Below are 23,766 nucleotides of genomic sequence, written 5' to 3'. Positions count from 1 at the left end.
ACAAATAATGATAAAAACACATTTTAAACTCAAAGAAAGACTAATATAATAGATTAAAATATGCCTATGTAGTAAATGACAGTAAATTTCATTTCTTTTTTCCAAAAAGCAAAACATAATTGAGGACATCTTTTGACAGCAAAATGAACTATATTATTAAAACAACCATTAAACTAAATCAAATGACAACCTGGACGATAAAGAAAGGACACCTCAGTCAATGAGCACAGTCCCCGGCATCTTCCTTGAGAAAACTCATCATGCAATGCAATGCTGACTTCAGATGACGCCCTGGAAAGAGAAGTCATGGGCTGACATAAGCTCAAACACGTCATCAATGGAAACAAACTAAAAATGGCCCGGCAATTCGAAGTCGGACTAAGCACAGCTGGTCCTCATGATAAAACAGTGACTCCAAAAAGGCTTTTGTCTCGTCTTATGGATTATGGATAACTATGCTTTAGATATGAAGACCGGCGTTTTAAGTCAAGGTCATCCAGATTTCCACTATGCACATGCACGCTGGCAATAATTGAAATCAATTACATGAGATTTATTAAATTTATAATTGAAGTAAGGGTTGCCTGCGTTTCAATGATTATAACTTATGGATCTGCAATCTTTGCTGTTACCGGGGATGGAGACAAATTTCAACTCGCCTTGATCACAGCTGCTGCGCCTTTAATTTTGCGGTGCTTGATCCAGCTGTTGGTTAAGTTGAAAAACAGGGAACCTGAGCCTCCATGCTTGATCCAGGCATTTGTCGGACCTAGGAACAAGACAGCAGAGCCCTCGAAAGACCAGACCCAGAAAGCAAAACCTTAGGTGGATGGCTTTCACTCTCAACTCCTTGAAGGTGGGAGCCTGAATAATCTAGAACTCAAGCTATGTATATATATTTACGGGATGTGGACATAGGGTATGTATCCAAGATTTGCCGGTTTCTCATGATAAGATTAAAAATAGAAAAAAAAATCTTGAAAAAATAAAAAATTGAAAATAGTTTTGTACCAAATTAATACTAGTATTTGTGAGTTTGTTTTCCTAAGTGATGTAAAATTAAGTTTGTATAATAAGTAAATAAAGTGTGTAATTTTGTATGTGCCATATATAAATAAAGTACCTGTTTGTTTCACATCTCGTGAATCTATCAAGTTTTGATTTATTTCGACAGTAATAATTATTGTATTTTATTTAATCTGAAATTTCATTCAAATGTTCGGACAAATGAAAATTCAAATATCTCTATAATTTTTTTATTATCTAAAAAAATTTGAATTCATTTTTTTAAATAAAAAATAGATGCATCAATTATTGAAGTTCGGTTACGAATTGTCATAGTAATTTTAGTCATAGAAGAATAGATAGCACAGCTTTTTCTATGGTAACAATATTTCTTTTTTTTTCATAAAATTGAAGGAATAATTAAGTTTGTGTTATTTAATTTGTCCTTATATTTTTTGAAAAACAATTAAAGGGTATATGATCATCTATTTGTAACCATTCTCCAAAGTTTGATTTATGTCGGTCTAGTCATAATTTATCAAGCTCAATTGACAACATAGCATCTTTTCTACACCGATTGAATTCCCCAATCTCCATAAATGGAAAAAGATTCATCTCTGGATCTGCAATTGCACTGAACTTAGCTTCAAATCTGGACATGTTGTAGACAAGCAACATAAGAAGAACTTGACAATGCATATTGCAAAATTGAACGAATTGAGGAGAAGAAACCCGTTTAGTTCCCATGAATTTTCAAGCTAACATGGGTTTGCAGATCACAGATTCATGGCAAGGTTGAATTGTTTGCTAAGTTTTTTGTTCCATTTATGGAGAGCATCCAAAGGTTGACATTTTCTGGGGCTTCTTTGGATTACATACTTGTATCAGATTATTTTATTTTCATCATATTATCCTTATTTTCATCATCTTATCCTATGAAAACTTTATATTAATTTACAGAGAGAAATTTAACAGGCTAATAGGACAATCTGTACGGATTATTAGCATTCTTGGTATACATCTATCTCCTAAGCTAAAAATTTGCAAGATCACTTCTTTTCTCCAGCAGATCAGTAGTTGCTTGTGATTGCATGCACATGTTCCATGTCCCCCTCCAAAAGAATAAAGACAACTGTCAAATAGAGCAATCTGTTCTGACCCATCTCTGTACCCAAATGAACCACGAGCAAAAAAACAACACTTCTTTGTGTACAAATTATTGTTATCAACTCACCTACTTTGTAAGTATCACTAAATCCCAGGCCAGGGGCTCTACGCACCACTCAATGTTTTCATTCTTTGTTCCAGCCCGAAATGCTGCCCAATTATGAACACAATCGTCACCTCTGCACTTTTAGTGGCACCCCAAAAGAAAAAAGAAAAGTTTATGTGAGAATCTTAAGGTGGATAAGAGCAAGTATCAACCAAAAGTATCACCCTTAACAGAATTGGGGGGAAAAAAGGAGCATCAATGAAAAGGAAACTCCCACTGTCAGACTTTTAATGCTAGTTTTTATATTGTTTTTATCTAATATATTCCAAGGGTTTCAGGTTCAAGCAGTATATTCACATGCATTATCAGATGTTACAAGGTATTTAGAATTTTCCTGACCACTAAAAAAGGCACAATCATCAACTAAAAGAAATTTCAGAAATTGATCGACAATGAGACTTTTGATAGCCAGACTGTAATGTATGAACAATGTTCGCTTAGCCATTTTGATAGCGAACAATGTTCGTGCATTTAACTTGTTTTTAAAGCCTTGTCTGTCTTTTTATTTACTTTATTGTTCTTTCTTTTGTAATGCGATATTAGCTTGTGTATTTAGTTTAGTCCGTTGTTTTGGTTGTTTTAAGGCACTGAAATCAAGACTTTGATTTTGGTTAGAGATAACAATGGGTACCTTATTATAAGATACTTGTGAATACTCGACCCGGTTTTATAAAATTGGAGTATCTTGTAATTGTGTTTGAGACAGATTCAAGTAATGATTTTACTATCCATATCAGATTCGGATACAGTTCGAGTACCACCCATTGAACATCCGTTACCCGAACTCGATTATCATTTATAAAATATTTTTTTATTATTTTAATAATTTAATTAAAAATATACAATTTTTACTAATTTTACAAGCAATTCTTTTTGTTAAAAGCTAACAAAGATATAAAAATATGGTTACTCTAATTATTAATGTGATGACATTAATATATTTAAATTAAAAAATTATTACATTATTTATTATATTCAAATAATATGAATATTATATTATATTATAAAAGAATATAATTACTATTATATATATACTTTTAATATAAATATATTTATTTTTTATTTTGTATTAACATTATAAAAATTATAACTTATAAAATTATTAATTATAATATATATACTATTGTTTACATAAACTTATAATATATATACTTAAAGAGAGCTTTTGAGATTAGAATAGTTTTGAAATTTAATTTTTTTTAATTTCATGAAATTAAAGACAAATTCATATAGTTAATTAAATTAATTTATAAAACTATGAATATTAATTAACTCCTAATGTCTTTTAATATATATAGTTTATATATTGTGTTAATTTATAAGAAATATAATTACTATTATATATATACTAAAATATTTTAATATATATTTTAAATATAAACATATTTACTTTCTATTTTATGTTAACATTAAATATATTATAATTTATAAAATTATTAATTATAATATATATATATATACATTTATTTATATATACTTATAATATATAAACCTAAAGAGATTGTGAAATTAAAATAGTTTTGAAACCTAGTTTTTTTTTAATTTTTTGTAATTAAAGACAAATCTATATAGTTAATTAAATTAATTCATGAAATAATAATTATTAATTGACATGTAATGTCTTTTAATATATATTCGTTATATAGTAAATTCATTTATAAGGAATATAATTACTATTGTATATATTAAAATACTTTTAGTATATATATGTATATGTACTTTAAATATAAACATATTTACTTTTTATTTTGTGTTAACATTACAAAATTATAATTTATAAAATTATTAATTACAATATATATATATATATATATATATCATTGTTTATATACACATATAATATATAAATCTAAAAAGAAATCGTGAGATTTGAAACCTAATTTTTTTTTTCAATTTCCTATAATTAAAGATAAATTTATATAATTAATTAAATTAATTAATAAAATTATGATTATTTATTAACTTGTAAATCAAAGTTATAATTAAAAATCTTTCATTACTTTCTCGACAAATGAAACTTAACTTTAATTATCAATAAACTTATGCATATCATTATTTAATTGGAAATGTAATAAATACCAAACTATATTTCTTCTACAGCGTTCTGGTTGCGGAAAGATGTCACATATAAGTTGAAGTAGATGCGCGACTAAATCTTGGTTTTGGTCATGCTAGAGTCCAAAGCCTGTTATTCTAATTAAATTCTCTTTAATTCCTAAGCTACCCTAAATTCTAAGGAAGAATAGATTGTACTGATTGCGTTGTCGATATTTTCTAAAAAATTATGTTTAATTCCACATTGAATCCTTTACAGAAGTTGTAAATTATGGATATATATCATTTGCAGATTATAGCTCTGTTAATTGGTCAAGAAGCAGTGGTTTCCAGGGTTAACGCAAATGCCATAACCTCAAACGGCTTTACACCGAAGGATGTCCTGGATCTTCTGCTCCAAAGTGGAGGTGATTTGTATGATATTCATATTTATCAGACGTTTCAGCAAGCTGGAGCTGTGAAAGCCCAAGAAATCACAACAGGCCCTGCTCATATCCAAACCAAAGCAGAAAGCCTTAACAACGAGCAAATATTGCGATCGTGTTGTTCATGGAACCTATGGAAGGAACTGATGAAAGAGGTTACGGAATCATCAAGTGAAACTAAAAACTCATTAATGGTTGTGCCAGTCCTGATAGCAACGATCACATACCAAGCAATTCTGAGCCCACCAAGTGGTTTTTGGTCAGCAGAGAGTAAAAATTCTACGACCGTCGGCACCCACGTCGTTCAGAAGAGATCTAGAACCATGACGCTTGGAGAGGCTGTCATGAGTAAAAACCCTCCAATCATTTCTGTGTTCATCGGTTTTAATTCAATTGGTTTCATTGCATCAGTTGCCATGATCTTTCTCCTCACCAGTGGATTCCCTCTTAGCAGGGGCGGACTCAAGAATTTTCTTGAGTGGTGTTATAATTAAAATACAAAGTAAAAAAATAAATATGTTAAAATTCATAAAATAAAAAATTTTAACATTAAATTAAAAAAAATGTAAATTCAATAATTCATTTAAATACTTCAAAATAAAAATATCTAAAAAACTATAATTATCCATAACAATTTTTCATATTGTGAAAACATGGTGCAAATATGCTTTTTTAATTTCATTTTGATCATGATACTTAAAAAAAATTTTCTCAATTCAGGATCTGTCAAAAGAGTATTTAAATCAAATTCAACACAATTTTACTTAGACGATTGTTGACTAAAATCATTAGTAGAATTTTGTTGTTGTTGCTCGGGATCTGATTCTTGTGAAATAAATTTTTTTTTCTTGTAAAATATCTTTCCATAGCTTATTTATTTAAAATTATAAAACCTTGTTAAAAATTACTACTCATTACCATAAACTAAAATATTAGAATTAAACAAAATATAATCTTACATAGCAAATTATCAAGTTCAACAACTAATAATAAAATAATTTTTTATTTATTGATTAAAACTAAATATAATAATCTACAAACCACATAAAGTTAAATACAAAAATCAAATAATCAATATCTACAAAATAAAAAAAAAGACTAATAATTTCAAGAATATAATTATGAATCCAAACTATCAAATTAATCAACAAATATTTAAACATGAAATATTTAAAAACTTAACTTAGTTTAAAAATTTTTTACAATTAAAATCTAGTTGAGTTATTTTGAGAGAATGAAAAACACAATCAATTATAGAAAAGAGGAAAGTCACTGTAAGTCTCAATAATAAGATTAAAATTTTTAAAGAGTGAGAGTAGTTTAGGATTTGACTTTTTTAATAAAATCTTAAATTATAAAAAAAATTTTTAATTTTTCATGTAAAATTAAAATATTAATATATAAATTATTTTTTGATAAATTTACTTTTTGATAATATTTAAATATTTTTTAAAAAATATTTAAATATTATTAATATATAAAAAATTTAATAAAATTTACTTTTTGAACTCACTTTTTACAAAATTATAAAAAAATAATAAGTTTATAATATTATTAAATATATAAAACTTTTAAAATATAATATAATAAATAAATATTTATTTAATTGAGTGGTGTCATGTGACACCACTCACATATACTATATACATGGGTCCGCCCATGCCTCCCAGGGCAGGCTTGCGGCTGGCCATGTTTTCAATGATTGCTACTTCTGTCGTAGCTATTAGCTATATACGTCCAACGAAAATGAGTGATCTATGGAACACGGTCACTGTGATGGGAATTCGATTTCTTGAGGAGTTTGCACGGTTTACCATATGGTTGTTCAAGAAATGGAGAGTTGGTCCAGATACAAGGCGAAAGCATTAGAGACGAACGGAAATCGACTTGGAATTCAGAATGTGGCTCCTCTTTGTACCATGAATTGATTCAGTACCTTAGAATTATACTCCTCTGGTAATTGTTATCTTGCCAACATATATAATAACTTGTTCTTTATTTTTAAAACGTTGAAGTTTATTTGGTTTTTAATCAAGTAAGTGTTATTCTTCTTTGTATGAATTTTCTGTATTCTGTTATCGAAGAATATTTGAGTTTTTGATTGCAATTGATGTTGATGTTGAAATGTAACTGTAATATTGATAAGAGTTTATAGTTGATTTGTTAAGAATAGTAAACTTAAATCGATTATCACGTTACTTTCAATTATGAATAAAATTATTATTATTATTAAAAAAATTTATGTTTGATTAATTATATAATTGATATTTACTTTTTTCTAATATTTTCGATTTTTGAATCTTATATTCGAACGAGAATTGAACAAATAATGATAAAAACACATTTTAAACTCAAATAATTTTTTACTAACTTTGAAATGAATGATTATTTTTCTTATTTTTCATATATTATTTAGTCACCATGAACATGCTTTATCAATAACTTATATGAAAAACATGAATAAATAAAATTATTGAAATATTAGATACTTTATTACGTAAAATAATGATTAGATACTTACCTACCGAAATATCATATAATTATTTAATTTTTATACGTATTTCGTAAATAACCCTTTATTTATTGGTATTCAGTAATACTGTGTTACTGAAATTTTAGATAATAAGACTTATTAAAATATCAAATATATACTTATATAAACTCGAAATGCATGATTATGTAATCTTCTTCCCTACATTGACCAAAAAGGAAGGTGATGCCATTAAATTGAGAAATACAAATCATACAGACGTACCTTGGCAGTGGAAGTGGAAGTGCCTATCAGGTTTTTGTCCTAATTAACAACATTGACAAGGTTGAAGAAAACTAAATTATTAATTAATTAACAGACGTAATCATAATCAATGTCCAAAGATGAGATAGGAATCTACTTCTCATTTTGTCCAAACATAATAATGCAAATATAGAAAAAGAACAGTGAATTGTCTTCATATTTGTCACGGGATTGATGCTGTTGCGAACTATAAAAAGCTGAATTAAGACTCAGCCAAACCCCAAGCTTTTCTGGAGAAATCCATCTACTACTTTGTTTTTCTTCATATCCCCATAAACAAAAAGCTTCTTCAATTCTTGAATCCTGTTTGTAGTTCAAAACCCAAGAGAAAACAATGGTTGGGTCTACTTTCAAGGACTGGTGTCGTTATTTTCAGTACAAGGAAGGTGCAAACGAGGAGGACAGGGATAAGAATAGAGCCGACGCCCGCAACGCTCTCTTGGTAGTTGCGACCCTTATAGCTGCCGTGACCTTCCAAGCTGGGGTTAACCCCCCTGGCGGTGTATGGCAGGAAACCAACGATTACCATACAGCAGGCACTGCTATCTGTGCATCTGACTCAGATGCCTACTACGTTTTCTTGACTTCCAACACCCTAGCCTTTTCTGCAGCGGTACTTGTCATTATGTCTCTCACGCATAATTTTCCTTTCAAGTTTGAAGTAAGGGTTGCTGGCGTTTCAATGATTATAACTTATGGATCTGCAATCTTTGCTGTTACCGGAGATGAAGACAAATTTCAACTCGCCTTGATCACAGCTGCTGCGCCTTTAATTTTGCGGTGCTTGATCCAGCTGTTGGTTAAGTTGAAAAACAGGGAACCTGAGCCTCCATGCTTGATCCAGGCATTTGTCGGACCTAGGAACAAGACAGCAGAGCCCCCGAAAGACCAGACCCAGCAAGCAAAACCTTAGGTGGATGGCTTTCACTCTCAACTCCTAGAAGGTGGGAGCCTGAATAATCTAGAACTCAAGCTATGTATATATATTTACGGGATGTGGACGTAGGGTATGTATCCAAGATTTGCAGGTTTCTCATGATAAGATTAAAAATAGAAAAAAAAATCTTGGAAAAATAAAAAATTAAAAATAGTTTTGTACCAAATTAATATTAGTATTTGTGAGTTTGTCTTCCTAAGTGATGTAAAATTAAGTTTGTATGATAAGTAAATGAAGTGTGTAATTTTGTATGCTCTATATATAAATAAAGTATCTGTTTGTTTCACATCTCGTGAATCTATCAAGTTTTGATTTATTTCGATAGTAATGGTTATTGTACTTTATTTAATTTGAAATTTCATTCAAATGTTGTCACTCACACATAAATTTCCTTTCAAATTTGAAGTAGGGGTTGCTAGCGTTTCAATGATTATATCTTACGGATATGCGCGCGATCATTGCTGTTACTCGGGATGTAGAAACGTTTCGGTTCGCCTTGATTGCTGCGCCTTTAATAATGGGGTGCTTGATCCAGTTGTTGGTTAAGTTGAAAAACAGGGACAAGAGAGAAGAGCCCCAGAAAGACCAGACCCAGCAAGCACAAGCTTAGGTGGATGCCAAACACTCCCAACTCCTAGAAGTTGGGAGCCTGAACAACTTAGAACTCAAGCTATTTATATATGTTTACGGCAGTTGAGCATGGAGAAGTCTTCATCAGCATCTTGCAGAAGGGTGGAATTAGGGTGGCTGATTCAATGGCGTTTGAAGGCCTTAGTTGCGGTTCGAGAAGTGAATATTCTCTAGATTTTAGTGGATTGCTTGTTTAGCTTTTGTAATTTAGGATGTTTGGATCATGGTTATAGTGTAATCTTAGTAGTTTTTTGAAGTAGGGAAGATTAGTCCCTTTTGTATAGGGAACGCACTGTTAAGTTTGAGCCATCATTATGTGTTTGAGTGGTGGAATCCTTTTGTAACTGCACGTCTTCCTCCATAGCTTGATTTGTTATTATTATGGCATGCAAGCCGCTTTTCAAAAAAAAAAAAAGAAAAATGTGGATGGTTCTCTTTCAGCTCTGCTTTTTTTGTTATGTATAGCTGGGTCATGAAGATCAATGTATAGGGTTTATGGTTTTTTTGCTGTACAGGCGTCTGTTCGTTTTGAGCTGGTTGATGTGTGATTAGATTGTTTCGCTGTTAATCCCATAAGCAACCACGATTTCTCTCGTCGGGGTTTGTTGTGCTCCTGGGCAACGAGGAAGATGGTGTCTGGGGCATCTACCTTGATGGTAGTTTTTTGCTCTCCTTTTCTTAACGAAGTCTATCCAAATTTCAAATTAAAAAAAAAAAGAATAATTAAGTTTGTGCAATTTCATTTGGATATATGATCGATTATCATGTTGTAATCATTCTCCAGGTTTGATTTATGTCGGTCTAGCCATAATTCATCAGGCTCCATTGAACATAGCATCTTCTTACACTGATGTATTCCCCAATCTCCATAATTGGAAAAGCATTCATTTCTGGGTCTGCAATTGCATTCAACTCAGCTTGATATCTGGACATGTTGTAGACAAGCTAGCCACAAGAACAACTTGAGAATGCGTATTGCATTATTTAACGAATTAAGGGGGAAGAAAACCTGTGTATTTCCTATGAATCTTCAAGCTAACATAGGTTTGCAGATTACAGATTCATGGCAATGTTGTATTGTTTTGCTAGGTTTGGACCAAAGGGCTAGTCTTGCTCGAAGACTAGTTGGGTTTGATTACACTCTTACCAGGCTGAGGCCCAAGCTTGAAAGCAGCTTTTTGTTTATATCCCGCAAGACCCACACAACTTTTTCTTTTTTCGATTTTAAATGTTTGTCTTTCTTAGATCAACAGCATGCAGGGTTGACATTTTCTTGGGCCTCTTTGGATTACATGCTTCTATCAGATTATTTTATTTTCATCATCTTATCCTATGAAAACTTTATATTAATTTACAGACAGAAATTTGCCAGGTTAATAGGTCGATCTGTACGGATTATTAGCATTTTTGGTATACATCTATCTCTTAAGCTAAAACTTTGTAGGATCACTTCTCTCCAGCAGATCAGTAGTTGCCAGTGACTGCATGCACATGTTCCATGTCCCCCTCCAAAAGAATAAAGACAACTGTCAAATAGAGCAATTTGTTCTAACCCATCTCTATACCAAAAGAACCACAAGCCAAAAAACAGCATTTCTTGGTGTACAAAATTTGTTGTCAACTCAGCTACTTTGTAAGTATCAGTACATCCCAGGCCAGGGTCTCTACACACCACTCAATGTTTTCATTCTTTGTTCCAACCCCAAATGCTGTCCAATTATGAACACAATTGTCACCTCTGCACTTTTAGTGGCACCCCAAAGAAAAAAGAAACGTTTCTGTGAGAATCTTAAGGTGCATAAGAGCAGGTATCAACCAAAAGTACCACCCTTAACAGAATTGGGAGGAAAAAGGAGCATCAATGAAAGGGAAACTCCCATTTTCAGACTTTAGCTCCAAGTTTTTACATTGTTTTTATCTGATATATTCCAAGCGTTTCAAGTTTAAGCGGTATATTCACATGTATTATCAGATGTTACAGGGTATTTACCTGACCATTATAAAAAGCACAATCATGAATCAAAAAAAATTTCAGAAATTAATTGACAATGAGACTTTTGATAGCCAGACTGTAAAGAAGAAACTCCCATCTGTACATACATAAACAATTTCAGATTCAAAACCCCAAAAAAGGAAACCACAAGAAACCAAAAGAAGAGAGAGAGAGAGGGGGGGAACATGTGGGGTTTTAGTGCACAAGTCATGCATTCAACCTGCCAGCCCAAAATGTTTGAACAAAGTCACTGTCTCTGTATCTAACTCATTCAGGAAATCAGAGCGAACATTGAAGGCCTTAAACAGCTAGTTGTTGCTGCTTTTGATGAGAGGATTCTTCTTCATTGAAGCATAAATGGGCTTTAAGTGACCTCCCAAGGCTTAAAGAGGAATCTGCAATACTTGGTGGAGGTTGCAACATCATCTCTCTTTGCAAGTAGAAGTAGTAGGTGTGAAAGGTATTCGGGGTCACATTTAAGTGGAAACCCAACCCAAATAGGAAATCCTCTTTAACGGAAATATAGAAGTGTAATATCCTCTCTCTTTTTGGACTTGAACAAGATTTTCCTCTTCCTTTAATAGAAATAATGGTGGATGCAACAATTGGACAAAATAGAACCCGACTACTCACTACTATTGTGTAAAATTAAGAAATAAATTTTTTTATTTATATTATTTAACTATTTATATATTTAATCATTATATAAAATTTTGTATATCGAATTTAATTATTTATATTTTATGCATTACTAATTTTATATTTAATATTTTAAATTTAAATAAAAATAAAATAAAAATATTGGATATTGACTGCATTAAATTTTTTTTCCAAATTTAATTTAAGTATGAACAAGTTGAAAACAATTGATAAATTTTTTAACAGTAAAAGATGAAAATCATTCAAATGATTCTCTTACACTTGAATCACTAAATCTCAATACTTCAACTCATGAATAAAAGCAATGTAAATCAAAATATCCAAGCTCAATTCTGAAAAAATTGTTGATTAAATTCAACATATTAATTTTAAAAAATTTTAACCTTAATTCTTCTTCATTTTAATGAATTTAGACCATTCAATCTTTCAGATCTTCTAAGTTACCTTCTATGCCGCTTTCCAGGTTTCAAAGGTAAATTAATAGTAAAAAGCATATAGTCCTTTGTCTTTTGCTTGCATTGCTTGCCAGCTTGCCCATAGGATCAAATTCCATTCCCGGTGACGAATTCTATCACCTTAAATATACTATAAAATGTCCCAAGAAAACTCAAAGCTCACACTACATTTTGTCACACTGGTAAGGGCAACAAGATCAAGTAGAAATGGAACCAAGATTGTTCGAAGCATCTCGTTCTGGAGATATTTCTGCATTTCACTCATTACTCGGGGAAGATCCATTTCTGCTTGATCGAGTTGCGTTAAACTCTGTCGATAATCCTCTACACATATCAGCAATGGCAGGACAAACAGAAATCACAAAAGAAATTGTGAGCAGAAAGCCAGCATTCGCTAGGGAGCTAAGTGAAAATGGTTTTAGCCCGATGCATGTCGCTTCGGCTAAAGGGCACGTTGAAATTATAAGAGAGCTTATGAGAGTTGGATATGACATATGTCTTTTGAAGGGAAAAGATGGTAAGGTTCCACTTCATGGCGCGGCTTTGAAAGGCAGAGTTGATGTTGTTAAGGAACAGGTCTGGGCTTGCCCCGAGTCTGTTAAAGAACTGACTGCTTTTGGTGAAACTGCCCTCCATTTGGCTGTGAAGAGTAACCAGATTGAGGCTGCAAGGGTACTGATCGAGGAGATAAGGAGGTTAGATATGATGGAAATTTTGATTTGGAAAGAAAAGGATGGGAACACCATATTACATCAGGCGACCTTCAACAGACAACCTGAGGCAAGTTTTGCAGTTCTTCCTGCTAGTTAATTACTTAATCTTTTCTTATTTATTTGTTTTTCTTCTTTTTCAATCTATTATATTTTTTCTTCTTTTTCAATCTATTATATTCGAAGTATAAGTCCAAGCAGATGTGCTACTAAATCCTGGTTTGGGTCATGGTGGAGTCTAAAGCATGTTATTCTAATTAAACTCTGTTTAATTCCTTAGCTATTCTAAAAATTCAGATTGCACTGATTGCGTTGTTGGTATTCGTTCCAGAGGTTGTAAATTACGAATATTTACTCGTTTGTAGATTATAGGTCTGTTAATTGGTCAAGAAGCAGTTGTTTCTGGCGTTAACGTAAATGCCATAAACTCAAGCGGCTTTACGCCAAAGGATGTCCTAGATCTTCTGCTCCAAAGTGGAGGTGATTGTTATGATATTCAGATTCATCAGATATTTCAGCAAGCTGGAGCTTTGAAAGCCCGAGAAAGCACAACAGGCCCTGCACATGTTCAAACCGAAGCAGAAAACTTTAACAATAAGCAAAAATTGCTATCTTCTTCTTCATGGAACCTATGGAAGGAACTGATGAAAGAGGTTACGGAATCATCAAGTGAAACTAAAAACTCATTAATGATTGTGGCAGTCCTGATAGCAAGGATCACATACCAAGCAATTCTGAACTCTCCAAGTGGTTTTTGGTCAGACTCAGATAATAAAAACAATCCGACCGTCAGCACCGTTCAGAAGAGATCTAGAACCATGTCGCCTGGAGAGGCTGTCATGAGTAAAAACCCTCCAATCTTTTCTGTGTTCATCGGTTTTAATTCAATTGGTTTCATTGCATCAGTTGCCATGATCTTTCTCCTCACCAGTGGATTCCCTTTCAGGGCAGGCTTGCGGCTGGCCATGTTTTCAATGATTGGTACTTATGTCGTAGCTATAATCTATATAGGTCCAACGAAAATGAGAGATATATATATATAACGGTCACTGTGATGGGAATTCTATTTCTTGTGGAGTTTGCACGGTTTACCATATGGTTGCTCAAGAAATGGAGAGTTGGTCCAGATACAAGGAGAAAGCATTAGAGACGAACGTAAATCGACATGGAATTTAGAATGTGGCTCCTCTTTGTACAATGAATTGATTCAGTACCTCGGAATTATACTCCTCTGGTAATTGTTATCTTGCCAACATATATAATAACTTGTTCTTTATTTTTAAAACTTTGAAGTTTATTTGGTTCTTAATCAAGTAAGTGTTGTTCTTCTTTATATGAATTTTTTGCATCCGGTTATTGGGGACTATTTGAGTTTTGAAAAAATTGTGAGAAATGACCTTCATAGAAATGTGACTTCAAAAATAACCATCTCTATAATTTTAAGTCAGTTTTTGATATGACTCGACAATAATGCCTTTTAAATAATTTCAGACAAATTAAAATGGTTTCAGTTTTCTCTCTCCTGCCATCTATATAAAAATTTTAAAATTAAATATCGATTTCTCTCTCTGCTCAAATATATTTATTTCGTCATCTAATTCGCAAATATGACATCAAGCTCTTTTTTATTTTGTTTTATTTTTTTGGATGGTGGATCTCGGGGTTTTTAAGGGCGATGAACAGCGATTTTGCTTTTTGCAGACAACGATTTTGCTTAGAGAGAAAGAAACAGCTAAAACATGTTTGATGAGTTTTATGGTGTTTCACGATTTTATTGTGTCTGAGATTGGGATGATTGTTAAGTATGTTTATTAGGGATTTTGAGTTGAAATTGTTTAGGAAATATTTTGTAAATAGGGTATATTTTGTTTTTGTATAAGGGGAGTGAGCAAAACCTCCCGATATGGATATATTTTCTCTTGCTTTGGAGGGTTATGGAATTTTGTAACCTATCTTTTATGAAATTCACAATTTCATGGCTTAGCAAAAAAAAAATGTGTTTTAGGTTTTTGAGTTTGTTGGTTTATTCATAGAATCTCAAAATTGAGTTTACTGATTTTTAGGTATTGCGTGACTTAATTACCGTGTCACTAGTTTTTAGTCATTACGTGATTGATTTTAGGCATTACATGACTAGTTTTTATACATTACATGACTGATTTTTAAGCAATGCCTTACTAAAAAATCACGCAATGCCTATCAACTAGTCATGCAATATCTTATCAGAAATTAGTCACGCAATGCCTTATAAAAAACTAGTCACGCAATGCCCAAAATCAGTCACGCAATGCCTATTAACTAGTCACGCAATGCCTTATCAAAAATCAGTCACGTAATGCCCAAAGTCAGTCACACAATGCTTAAAAACTAGTCACATAATTTTCAAAAATACCAAAACTACTGAATTCCATTTAACAAGATCAACAACTTCAAACGATATATCATATTTCATTTAACAACATAATTAACAAATATGAATGCTCAAAATGTTCGAAAGTTTTTCTTCATATATCAAAAATCACTCTAAAATGTATAAAAATGTTCAAAACGCTCACAAATTTTCTTTGTGTATCAAAAACTACTCCAAAATACTCAAAATGCTTAAACATTTTTCTTTCTGGTAAGAAATACACTAGAGATGAATAATCTAGTAAGGAAAGTTCAAAAAATATAAGTCAATTTAAGATGCAAACCTAAACATACTTGACCCGTTAATAAGTTTCGGATTGAAGCACGGAGCCTAGCGAATGGGTTGATTTCATTAAAGATAATTTTATCTAATTTTTTTTCTTTTGACTAAAAACAAATAAAATTATAGAGAGGACTACTCTTAAAAACGTCTTATGCCTCAAGTCCATTTATGAAAAGCACTCTTGAGTTTTTGATTGCAATGGATGTTGATGTTAAAATGTAATTGTAATATTGATAAGGGCCTATAGCTGATTTGTTAAGGACAGTAAAATTAACTATATGATCATGTTATTTTTAATTATAAATAAAATTATCATTATTATTAAAAGAAATTTTATATCTGATTAATTATATAATTGATACTTTTTTCTTATATTTTTTATTTTTCAATCTTATATTCTAACGAGAATTGAACAAATAATGATAAAAACACATTTTAAACTCAAATAAAGACTAATAATAGTAGATTAAAATATGCCTATGGTAGTAAATCACAGTAGATTTCATTTCTTGTTTCCAAAAAGCGAAACATAATTGAGGACATCTTTTGACAGCAAAATGAACTATATTATTAAAACAACCATTAAACTAAATCAAATGACAACCTGGACGATAAAGAAAAGACACCTCAGTCAATGAGAACAGTCCCCGGCGGCTTCCATGAGAAAACTCATCATGCAATGCAATGCTGACTTCAGATGAAGCCCTGGAAAGAGAAGTCATGGGCTGAAATGAGCTCAAACACGTCATCAATGGAAACAAACTAAAAATGGCCCGGCAATTCGAAGTCGGACTAAGCACAGCTGGTCCTCATGATAAAACAGTGACTCCAAAAAGGCTTTTGTCTCGTCTTATGGATTATGGATAACTATGCTTTAGATAATTAGACCGGCGTTTTAAGTCAAGGTCATCCAGATTTCCACTATGCACATGCACGCCAGCAATAATTGAAATCAATTACATGAGATTTATTAAATTTATAATTGATGACCGATTTAGAATTTTATTTAAAAAAAATTAAAAAATAATTTTATAAAGTTTTATATCAAGTTAATAATTCGATTTCGGAATAAAATTTAAAAATTAAAAGTGATTGCTACCCTCCTGTCATTATTTTCAGTCCACCTGCTTATAATATGTTCTTTGTGAATAACATTATGTAAAAATTTAAGAATATGTGATTTCTGTAACTTTTAAAATAATTTTGGAAAGCAAAAACATTAATTTTAAAAATATGATTATTTTTCGTAACTTTTATCAATTTTTTTACTAACTTTGAAATGAATGATTATTTTTCTTATTTTTCATATATTATTTAGTCACCATAAACATGCTTTATCAATAACTTATATGAAAAACATGAGTAAATAAAATTATTGAAATATTAGATACTTTATTACGTAAAATAATGATTAGATACTTACTTACCAAAATATCATATAATTATTTAATTTTTTTACATATTTTGTAAATAACCCTTTAATTATGGGTATTCAATAATATTGTGTTACTGAAATTTTGGATAGTAAGACTTATTAAAATATCAAATATATACTTATATAAACTCGAAATGCATGATTATGTAATCTTCTTTCCTGCACTGACCAAGAAGGAAGATAATGCTGTGTAAAATTGAGAAATACAAATCATACAGACATATCTTGGCAGTGAAAGTGGAAGTGCCTATCAGGTTTTTGTCCTAATTACAACATTGACAAGGTTGAAAAAATCTAAATTATTGACGTCCAAAGATGAGATAGGAATCTACTTCTCATTTTGTCCAAACATAATCATGCAAATATAGAAAAAGAACAGTGAATTTTCTTCATATTTGTCACGCGATTGATGCTGTTGCGAACTATAAATAGCTGCATTAAGACTCAGCCAAACCCCAAGCTTTTCTGGAGAAATCCATCTACTACTTTGTTTTTCTTCATATCCCCATAAACAGAAAGCTTCTTCAATTCTTGAATCCTGTTTGTAGTTCAAAACCCAAGAAAAAACAATGGTTGGGACTACTTTCAAGGACTGGTGTCGTTATTTTCAGTACAAGGAAGGTGCAAACGAGGAGGACAGGGATAAGAATAGAGCCGACGCCCGCAACGCGCTCTTGATAGTTGCGACCCTTATAGCTGCCGTGACCTTCCAAGCTGGGGTTAACCCCCCTGGCGGTGTATGGCAGGACAACGAGGACAACCAAACAGCAGTCGCTGCAAACCCCCCTGTCGCTGTACGGCAGGATACCAAGGACCGTATACCAGGCACTGCTATCTTTGCATCTGACTCATCAGCCTACTACGTTTTCTTGACTTCCAACACCCTAGCCTTTTCTGCAGCGGTACTTCTCATTATGTCTCTCACGCATACTTTTCCTTTCAAGTTTGAAGTAAGGGTTGCCTGCGTTTCAATGATTATAACTTATGGATCTGCAATCTTTGCTGTTACCCGGGATGGAGACAAATTTCAACTCGCCTTGATCATAGCTGCTGCGCCTTTAATTTTGCGGTGCTTGATCCAGCTGTTGGTTAAGTTGGTAAACAGGAAACCTGAGCCTCCATGCTTGATCCAGGCATTTGTCGGACCTAGGAACAAGACAGCAGAGCCCCCAAAAGACCAGACCCAGCGAGCGAAACCTTAGGTGGATGGCTTTCACTCTCAACTCCTAGAAGGTGGGAGCCTGAATAATCTAGAACTCAAGCTATGTATATATATTTACGGGATGTGGACGTAGGGTATGTATCCAAGATTTGCCGGTTTCTCATGATAAGATTAAAAATAGAAAAAAAAATCTTTGAAAAATAAATAATTAAAAATAGCTTTGTATCAAATTAATACTAGTATTTGTGAGTTTGTTTTCCTAAGTGATGTAAAATTAAGTTTGTATGATAAGTAAATAAAGTGTGTAATTTTGTATGTTCTATATATAAATAAAGTATCTGTTTGTTTCACATATCGTGAATCTATCAAGTTTTGATTTATTTTGATAATAATAATTATTGTATTTTATTTAATTTGGAATTTTATTCAAATGTTCAACAAATGAAAACTCAAATGCCTCTATAATTTTTTTATTATCTAAAAAATTTTGAATTAATTTTTTTAAATAAAAAATAGATGCATCAATTATTGAAGTTCAGTTATAAATTGTCATAGTAATATTAGTCATAGAAGATTACGTAGCACAGCTTTTTCTATCGTAACAATATTCCTTTCTTTTCATAAAATTGAAGGAATAATTAAGTTTGGGTTATCTAATTTGTCCTTATATTTTTTAAAAAAAAAATTAAAGGGTATATGATCATTTATTTGTAATCATTCTCCAAAGTTTGATTTATGTCGATCTAGCCATAATTTATCAAGCTCAATTGACAACATAGCATCTTTTCTGCACCGATGGAATTCCCTAATCTCCATAAATGGAGAAGGATTCATCTCTGGGTCTGCAATTGCACTGAACCCAACTTCAAATCCGGACAAGTTGTAGACAAGCAGGCCATAAGAACAACTTGACAATGCATATTGCAAAATTGAACGAATTGAGGGAGAAGAAACCTGTCTATTTCCCATGAATCTTCAAACTAACATGGGTTTGCAGATCATAGATTCATGGCAAGGTTGAATTGTTTGCTAAATTTTTTGTTCCATTTATGGATAGCATCCAAAGGTTGACATTTTCTGGGGCTTCTTTGGATTACATACTTGTATCAGATTATTTTATTTTCATCATCTTATCCTATGAAAAATTTATATTAATTTACAGAGAGAAATTTGCCAAGCTAATAGGACAATCTGTACGGATTATTAGCACTCTTTGTATACATCTATCTCCTAAGCTAAAAATTTGCAGGATCACTTCTTCTCTCCAGCAGATAAGTAGTTGCTTGTGACTACATGCACATGTTCCATGTCCCCCTCCAAAAGAATAAAGACAACTGTCAAATAGAGCAATCTGTTCTGACCCATCTCTGTACCCAAATGAACCACCAGCAAAAAAACAGCATTTCTTTGTGTACAAATTAGTGTTGTCAACTCACCTACTTTGTAAGTATCACTAAATCCCAGGCCAGGGGCTCTACGCACCACTCAATGTTTTCATTCTTTGTTCCAGCCCGAAATGCTGCCCAATTATGAACACAACCGTCACCTTTGCACTTTTAGTGGCACCCCAAAAGAAAAAAGAAAAGTTTCTGTGAGAATCTTAAGGTGGATAAGAGCAGGTATCAACCAAAAGTATCACCCTTAACAGAATTGGGGGGAAAAAGGGGCATCAATGAAAAGGAAACTCCCACTGTCAGACTTTTAATGCTAGTTTTTATATTGTTTTTATCTGATATATTCCAAGGGTTTCAAGTTCAAGCTGTATATTCACATGCATTATCAGATGGTACAGGGTATTTAGAATTTTCCTGACCATTAAAAAAAGCACAATCATGAACCAAAAGAAATTTCAGAAATTGATCGACAATGAGACTTTTGATAGCCAGACTGTAATGTACGAACAATGTTCCCTTAGCCATTTTAAAAATATGATTATTAATTAACTTGTAATATCTTTTAATATATATAGTTTATATATTGTGTTAATTTATAAGAAATATAATTACTATTATATATATTAAAATATTTTAATATATATTTTAAATACAAACATATTTATTTTCTATTTTGTGTTAATATTAAAAAAATTATAATTTATAAAATTATTAATTATAATATACATACATTTATTTCTATATACTTATAATATATAAATCTAAAGAGAAATTGTGAAATTTGAATAGTTTTAAAACCTAGCTATTTTTTTTTAATTTCCTGTAATTCAGGACAAACTTATATAATTAATTAAATTAATTCATGAAACTATAATTATTAATTAATATATAATGTCTTTTAATATATATACTTTATATATATTAAGTTCATTTATAAGGAATATAATTACTGTTATATATATTAAAATACTTTTAGTATATATGTATGTACTTTAAATATAAACATATTTACTCTCTATTTTGTGTTAACATTACAAAAATATATAAATTATAAAATTATTAATTATAATATATATACATTTGTTTATATACACTTATAATATATAAATCTAAAGAAAAGTTGTGAGATTTGAAACTTAGTTATTTTTTTAATTTTATGTAATTAAGGACAAATTTATATAATTAATTAAATTAATTAATAAAACTCTGATTATATATTAACTTGTAATGTCTTTTAATATATATACTTTATATACATTAGGTTTATTTATAAGAAATATATTTACTATTATATTTTACTAAAATACTTTTAGTATGTATACACTTTAAATATAAACATATTTAGTTTCTATTTTTTATTAACATTACAAAACTTATAACTTATAAAATTATTAATTATATTTGAGATAGTTGTTTTTAATTATTTAAATTTAAATTTTATTATTTGTGTGTTTTTATTAATTTAATAATTAGTAAATTATATGAAACATGTAGGAGAAATATTATTGTATATAGATACTAGTACGGATTTGGATTCGAGTGATGGGGTACCTATGAATAGCATTTTTTTTTTATAATTGAGAGAAGGGGAATTCGAACCCTGCTTTTTAAGTAGAGGAATAATGCACCAACTAATGAGCTAAATACTCGAGTGTTGGTACCCATGAAGAGCATTTTAATAATTTTTTTTACATAATCGACTTTTTAAACGAGTTAGGATAATTATAAGATAGGTGGGATGTATTAGGGTTAGGGTTAGGATAATAATTTTTAAAAATATTTGGGTAATTAATAAGATTCAAGTACTTTATTTCTTATAAAGTTAAGATTCAGGTACCTCAAAATTAGCAATTATCCTATCTGTTGACAACCTTAATTTCAGTGCACAATGAACAAAATTCTTTTTTGCTTTCTTCGATGCTTTGAGTCATTGCTAGTATTTTTAAATTTTTGAAATTTAAAAATTATAAATATTTAAAACAAAACAAAAAATATTAAATAAAATACCTTATCCACTTAAGTTTTGATCGAAATTACATGAGGATCTATTAGTTTTCAAAATATACACTTAGCAAAAAAATATTTTTTGTTGGACACATAGGTACAGCTGTTAATCAACCGTTAGTATTTTCATCAACTTGCTGACATGGTAAGAGTAAAAAGAAAATTTTATCCTTAATTAATTTTAAAAATTACTATTATATAATTTTATTATTATTTATTATTTTTCTATTAATAAAAAAAAAAGCGAGCCTCGATGCTTTTATCTTTTTTTTCTATTTAATTTTTTAGAATATAATGATAATTTTTTAAATTAATAAAAAATAATATGTTAATCTTTTTATAATTTCTGTTAATAGTATTTATATTTTTAAGTAAATTGTTTATTTTGAAAATTAATATATTCGTTTAAAATTTTTAAAATATTTATAAATTTTTTAAATTTAGAAGGGGGGTGGGGGGGCGCGGGGGCCCTACCTCCCTCCGCTTCTGACTTCACGTTTGTCACGAGATTGAAATTGTTGCCAACTATTATGGTAGATTGCTTGCTATAAAAGCTGAATCAAGACTCACCCAAACCCAAAGCTTTTCTGGAGAAATCCATCTACTACCTTTTTTTTCTTCAATCCCCATAAAGCTTCATCAATTCTTGAATTCTGTTTGTAGGTCATAACCAAAGAGAAAACAATGGTTGGGACTACTTTCAGGGACTGGTGTCGTTATTTTCAGTATAAGGAAGGTGCAAAAAAAGAGGATAAGGAGAAATATAGAGCCGACGCCTGCAACGTTGTCTTGGTAGTTGCCAGCCTAATAGCTGCCGTGACCTTCCAAGCTGGGGTTAACCTCCCTTGGTGGTGTATGGCAGGAAACCAAGGAGGACAATACAGCAGGCACTGCTATCATCTATCTATGCATCTGAGACAGCAGCCTACTACGTTTTCTTGACATCAAACACCCTAGCCTTTTCAGCAGCGGTACTTGTCATTATGTCACTCACACATAAATTTCCTTTCAAATTTGAAGTAAGGGTTGCTAGCGTTTCAATGATTATATCTTACGGATATGCGCGCGATCATTGCTGTTACTCGGGATGTAGAAACGTTTCGGTTCGCCTTGATTGCTGCGCCTTTAATAATGCGGTGCTTGATCCAGCTGTTGGTTAAGTTGAAAAACAGGGACAAGAGAGAAGAGCCCCAGAAAGACCAGACCCAGCAAGCACAAGCTTAGGTGGATGCCAAACACTCCCAACTCCTAGAAGTTGGGAGCCTGAACAACTTAGAACTCAAGCTATTTATATATGTTTACGGCAGTTGAGCATGGAGAAGTCTTCATCAGCATCTTGCAGAAGGGTGGAATTAGGGTGGCTGATTCAATGGTGTTTGAAGGCCTTAGTTGCGGTTCGAGAAGTGAATATTCTCTAGATTTTAGTGGATTGCTTGTTTAGCTTTTGTAATTTAGGATGTTTGGATCATGGTTATAGTGTAATCTTAGTAGTTTTTTGAAGTAGGGAAGATTAGTCCCTTTTGTATAGGGAACGCACTGTTAAGTTTGAGCCATCATTATGTGTTTGAGTGGTGGAATCCTTATGTAACTGCACGTCTTCCTCCATAGCTTGATTTGTTATTATTATGGCATGCAAGCCGCTTTTCAAAAAAAAAAAAGAAAAATGTGGATGGTTCTCTTTCAGCTCTGCTTTTTTTGTTATGTATAGCTGGGTCATGAAGATCAATGTATAGGGTTTATGGTTTTTTTGCTGTACAGGCGTCTGTTCGTTTTGAGCTGGTTGATGTGTGATTAGATTGTTTCTCTGTTAATCCCATAAGCAACCACGATTTCTCTTGTCGGGGTTTGTTGTGCTCCTGGGCAACGAGGAAGATGGTGTCTGGGGCATCTACCTTGATGGTAGTCTTTTGCTCTCCTTTTCTTAACGAAGTCTATCCAAATTTCAAATTAAAAAAAAAAAAAAGAATAATTAAGTTTGTGCAATTTCATTTGGATATATGATCGATTATCATGTTGTAATCATTCTCCAGGTTTGATTTATGTCGGTCTAGCCATAATTCATCAGGCTCCATTGACAACATAGCATCTTCTTACACTGATGTATTCCCCAATCTCCATAATTGGAAAAGGATTCATTTCTGG

The 23,766-nt window shown here is 31.5% G+C and overlaps 4 protein-coding genes and 1 pseudogene across 4 annotated transcripts; all 5 read left to right on the top strand.

Moving 5' to 3' along the window:
• The first annotated feature begins 4,604 nt into the window (after positions 1-4,604).
• On the top strand, positions 4,605-5,252 carry LOC148764848 (uncharacterized). Its single transcript, XM_088802960.1, has one exon. It carries the CDS (start codon positions 4,605-4,607, stop codon positions 5,250-5,252), a length of 648 nt encoding a protein of 215 aa, XP_088659086.1.
• Positions 5,253-7,763: 2,511 nt separating this feature from the next.
• On the top strand, positions 7,764-8,777 carry LOC18614511 (uncharacterized). Its single transcript, XM_007052302.3, has one exon. The coding sequence runs from the start codon at positions 7,887-7,889 to the stop codon at positions 8,463-8,465; it is 579 nt and encodes a 192-aa protein (XP_007052364.3). The 5' UTR covers positions 7,764-7,886; the 3' UTR covers positions 8,466-8,777.
• Positions 8,778-12,434: 3,657 nt separating this feature from the next.
• LOC18614510 (uncharacterized) lies at positions 12,435-13,980 on the top strand. Its single transcript, XM_018121529.2, has 2 exons — positions 12,435-13,007; positions 13,303-13,980. Exons 1-2 carry the CDS (start codon positions 12,435-12,437, stop codon positions 13,978-13,980), a joined length of 1,251 nt encoding a protein of 416 aa, XP_017977018.2.
• A 3,533-nt stretch (positions 13,981-17,513) lies between these two features.
• On the top strand, positions 17,514-18,578 carry LOC108660987 (uncharacterized). The gene has a single exon (XM_018116438.2). It carries the CDS (start codon positions 17,634-17,636, stop codon positions 18,264-18,266), a length of 633 nt encoding a protein of 210 aa, XP_017971927.2. The 5' UTR covers positions 17,514-17,633; the 3' UTR covers positions 18,267-18,578.
• A 3,709-nt stretch (positions 18,579-22,287) lies between these two features.
• LOC148764847 (uncharacterized) lies at positions 22,288-23,379 on the top strand (annotated as a pseudogene).
• The last annotated feature ends 387 nt before the right edge of the window (positions 23,380-23,766 follow it).

The sequence above is a fragment of the Theobroma cacao genome, chromosome 1 (genome assembly GCF_053813885.1).
Source record: "Theobroma cacao isolate CCN51 chromosome 1, ASM5381388v1, whole genome shotgun sequence".
Classification (NCBI taxonomy): domain Eukaryota; kingdom Viridiplantae; phylum Streptophyta; class Magnoliopsida; order Malvales; family Malvaceae; genus Theobroma; species Theobroma cacao.
Note: the sequence above shows the minus strand (reverse complement) of the source record. Positions and strands in the feature narration are given on the sequence as shown.

Bases quoted from the DNA above. Each gene is read 5' to 3' on its own strand.
- LOC148764848 (XM_088802960.1), top strand. From the start codon at position 4,605: ATGGATATATATCATTTGCAGATTATAGCTCTGTTAATTGGTCAAGAA.
- LOC18614511 (XM_007052302.3), top strand. From the start codon at position 7,887: ATGGTTGGGTCTACTTTCAAGGACTGGTGTCGTTATTTTCAGTACAAG.
- LOC18614510 (XM_018121529.2), top strand. From the start codon at position 12,435: ATGGAACCAAGATTGTTCGAAGCATCTCGTTCTGGAGATATTTCTGCA. The intron at 13,008-13,302 runs GCAAGTTTTGCA...ACTCGTTTGTAG, and splicing joins CCTTCAACAGACAACCTGAG to ATTATAGGTCTGTTAATTGG.
- LOC108660987 (XM_018116438.2), top strand. From the start codon at position 17,634: ATGGTTGGGACTACTTTCAAGGACTGGTGTCGTTATTTTCAGTACAAG.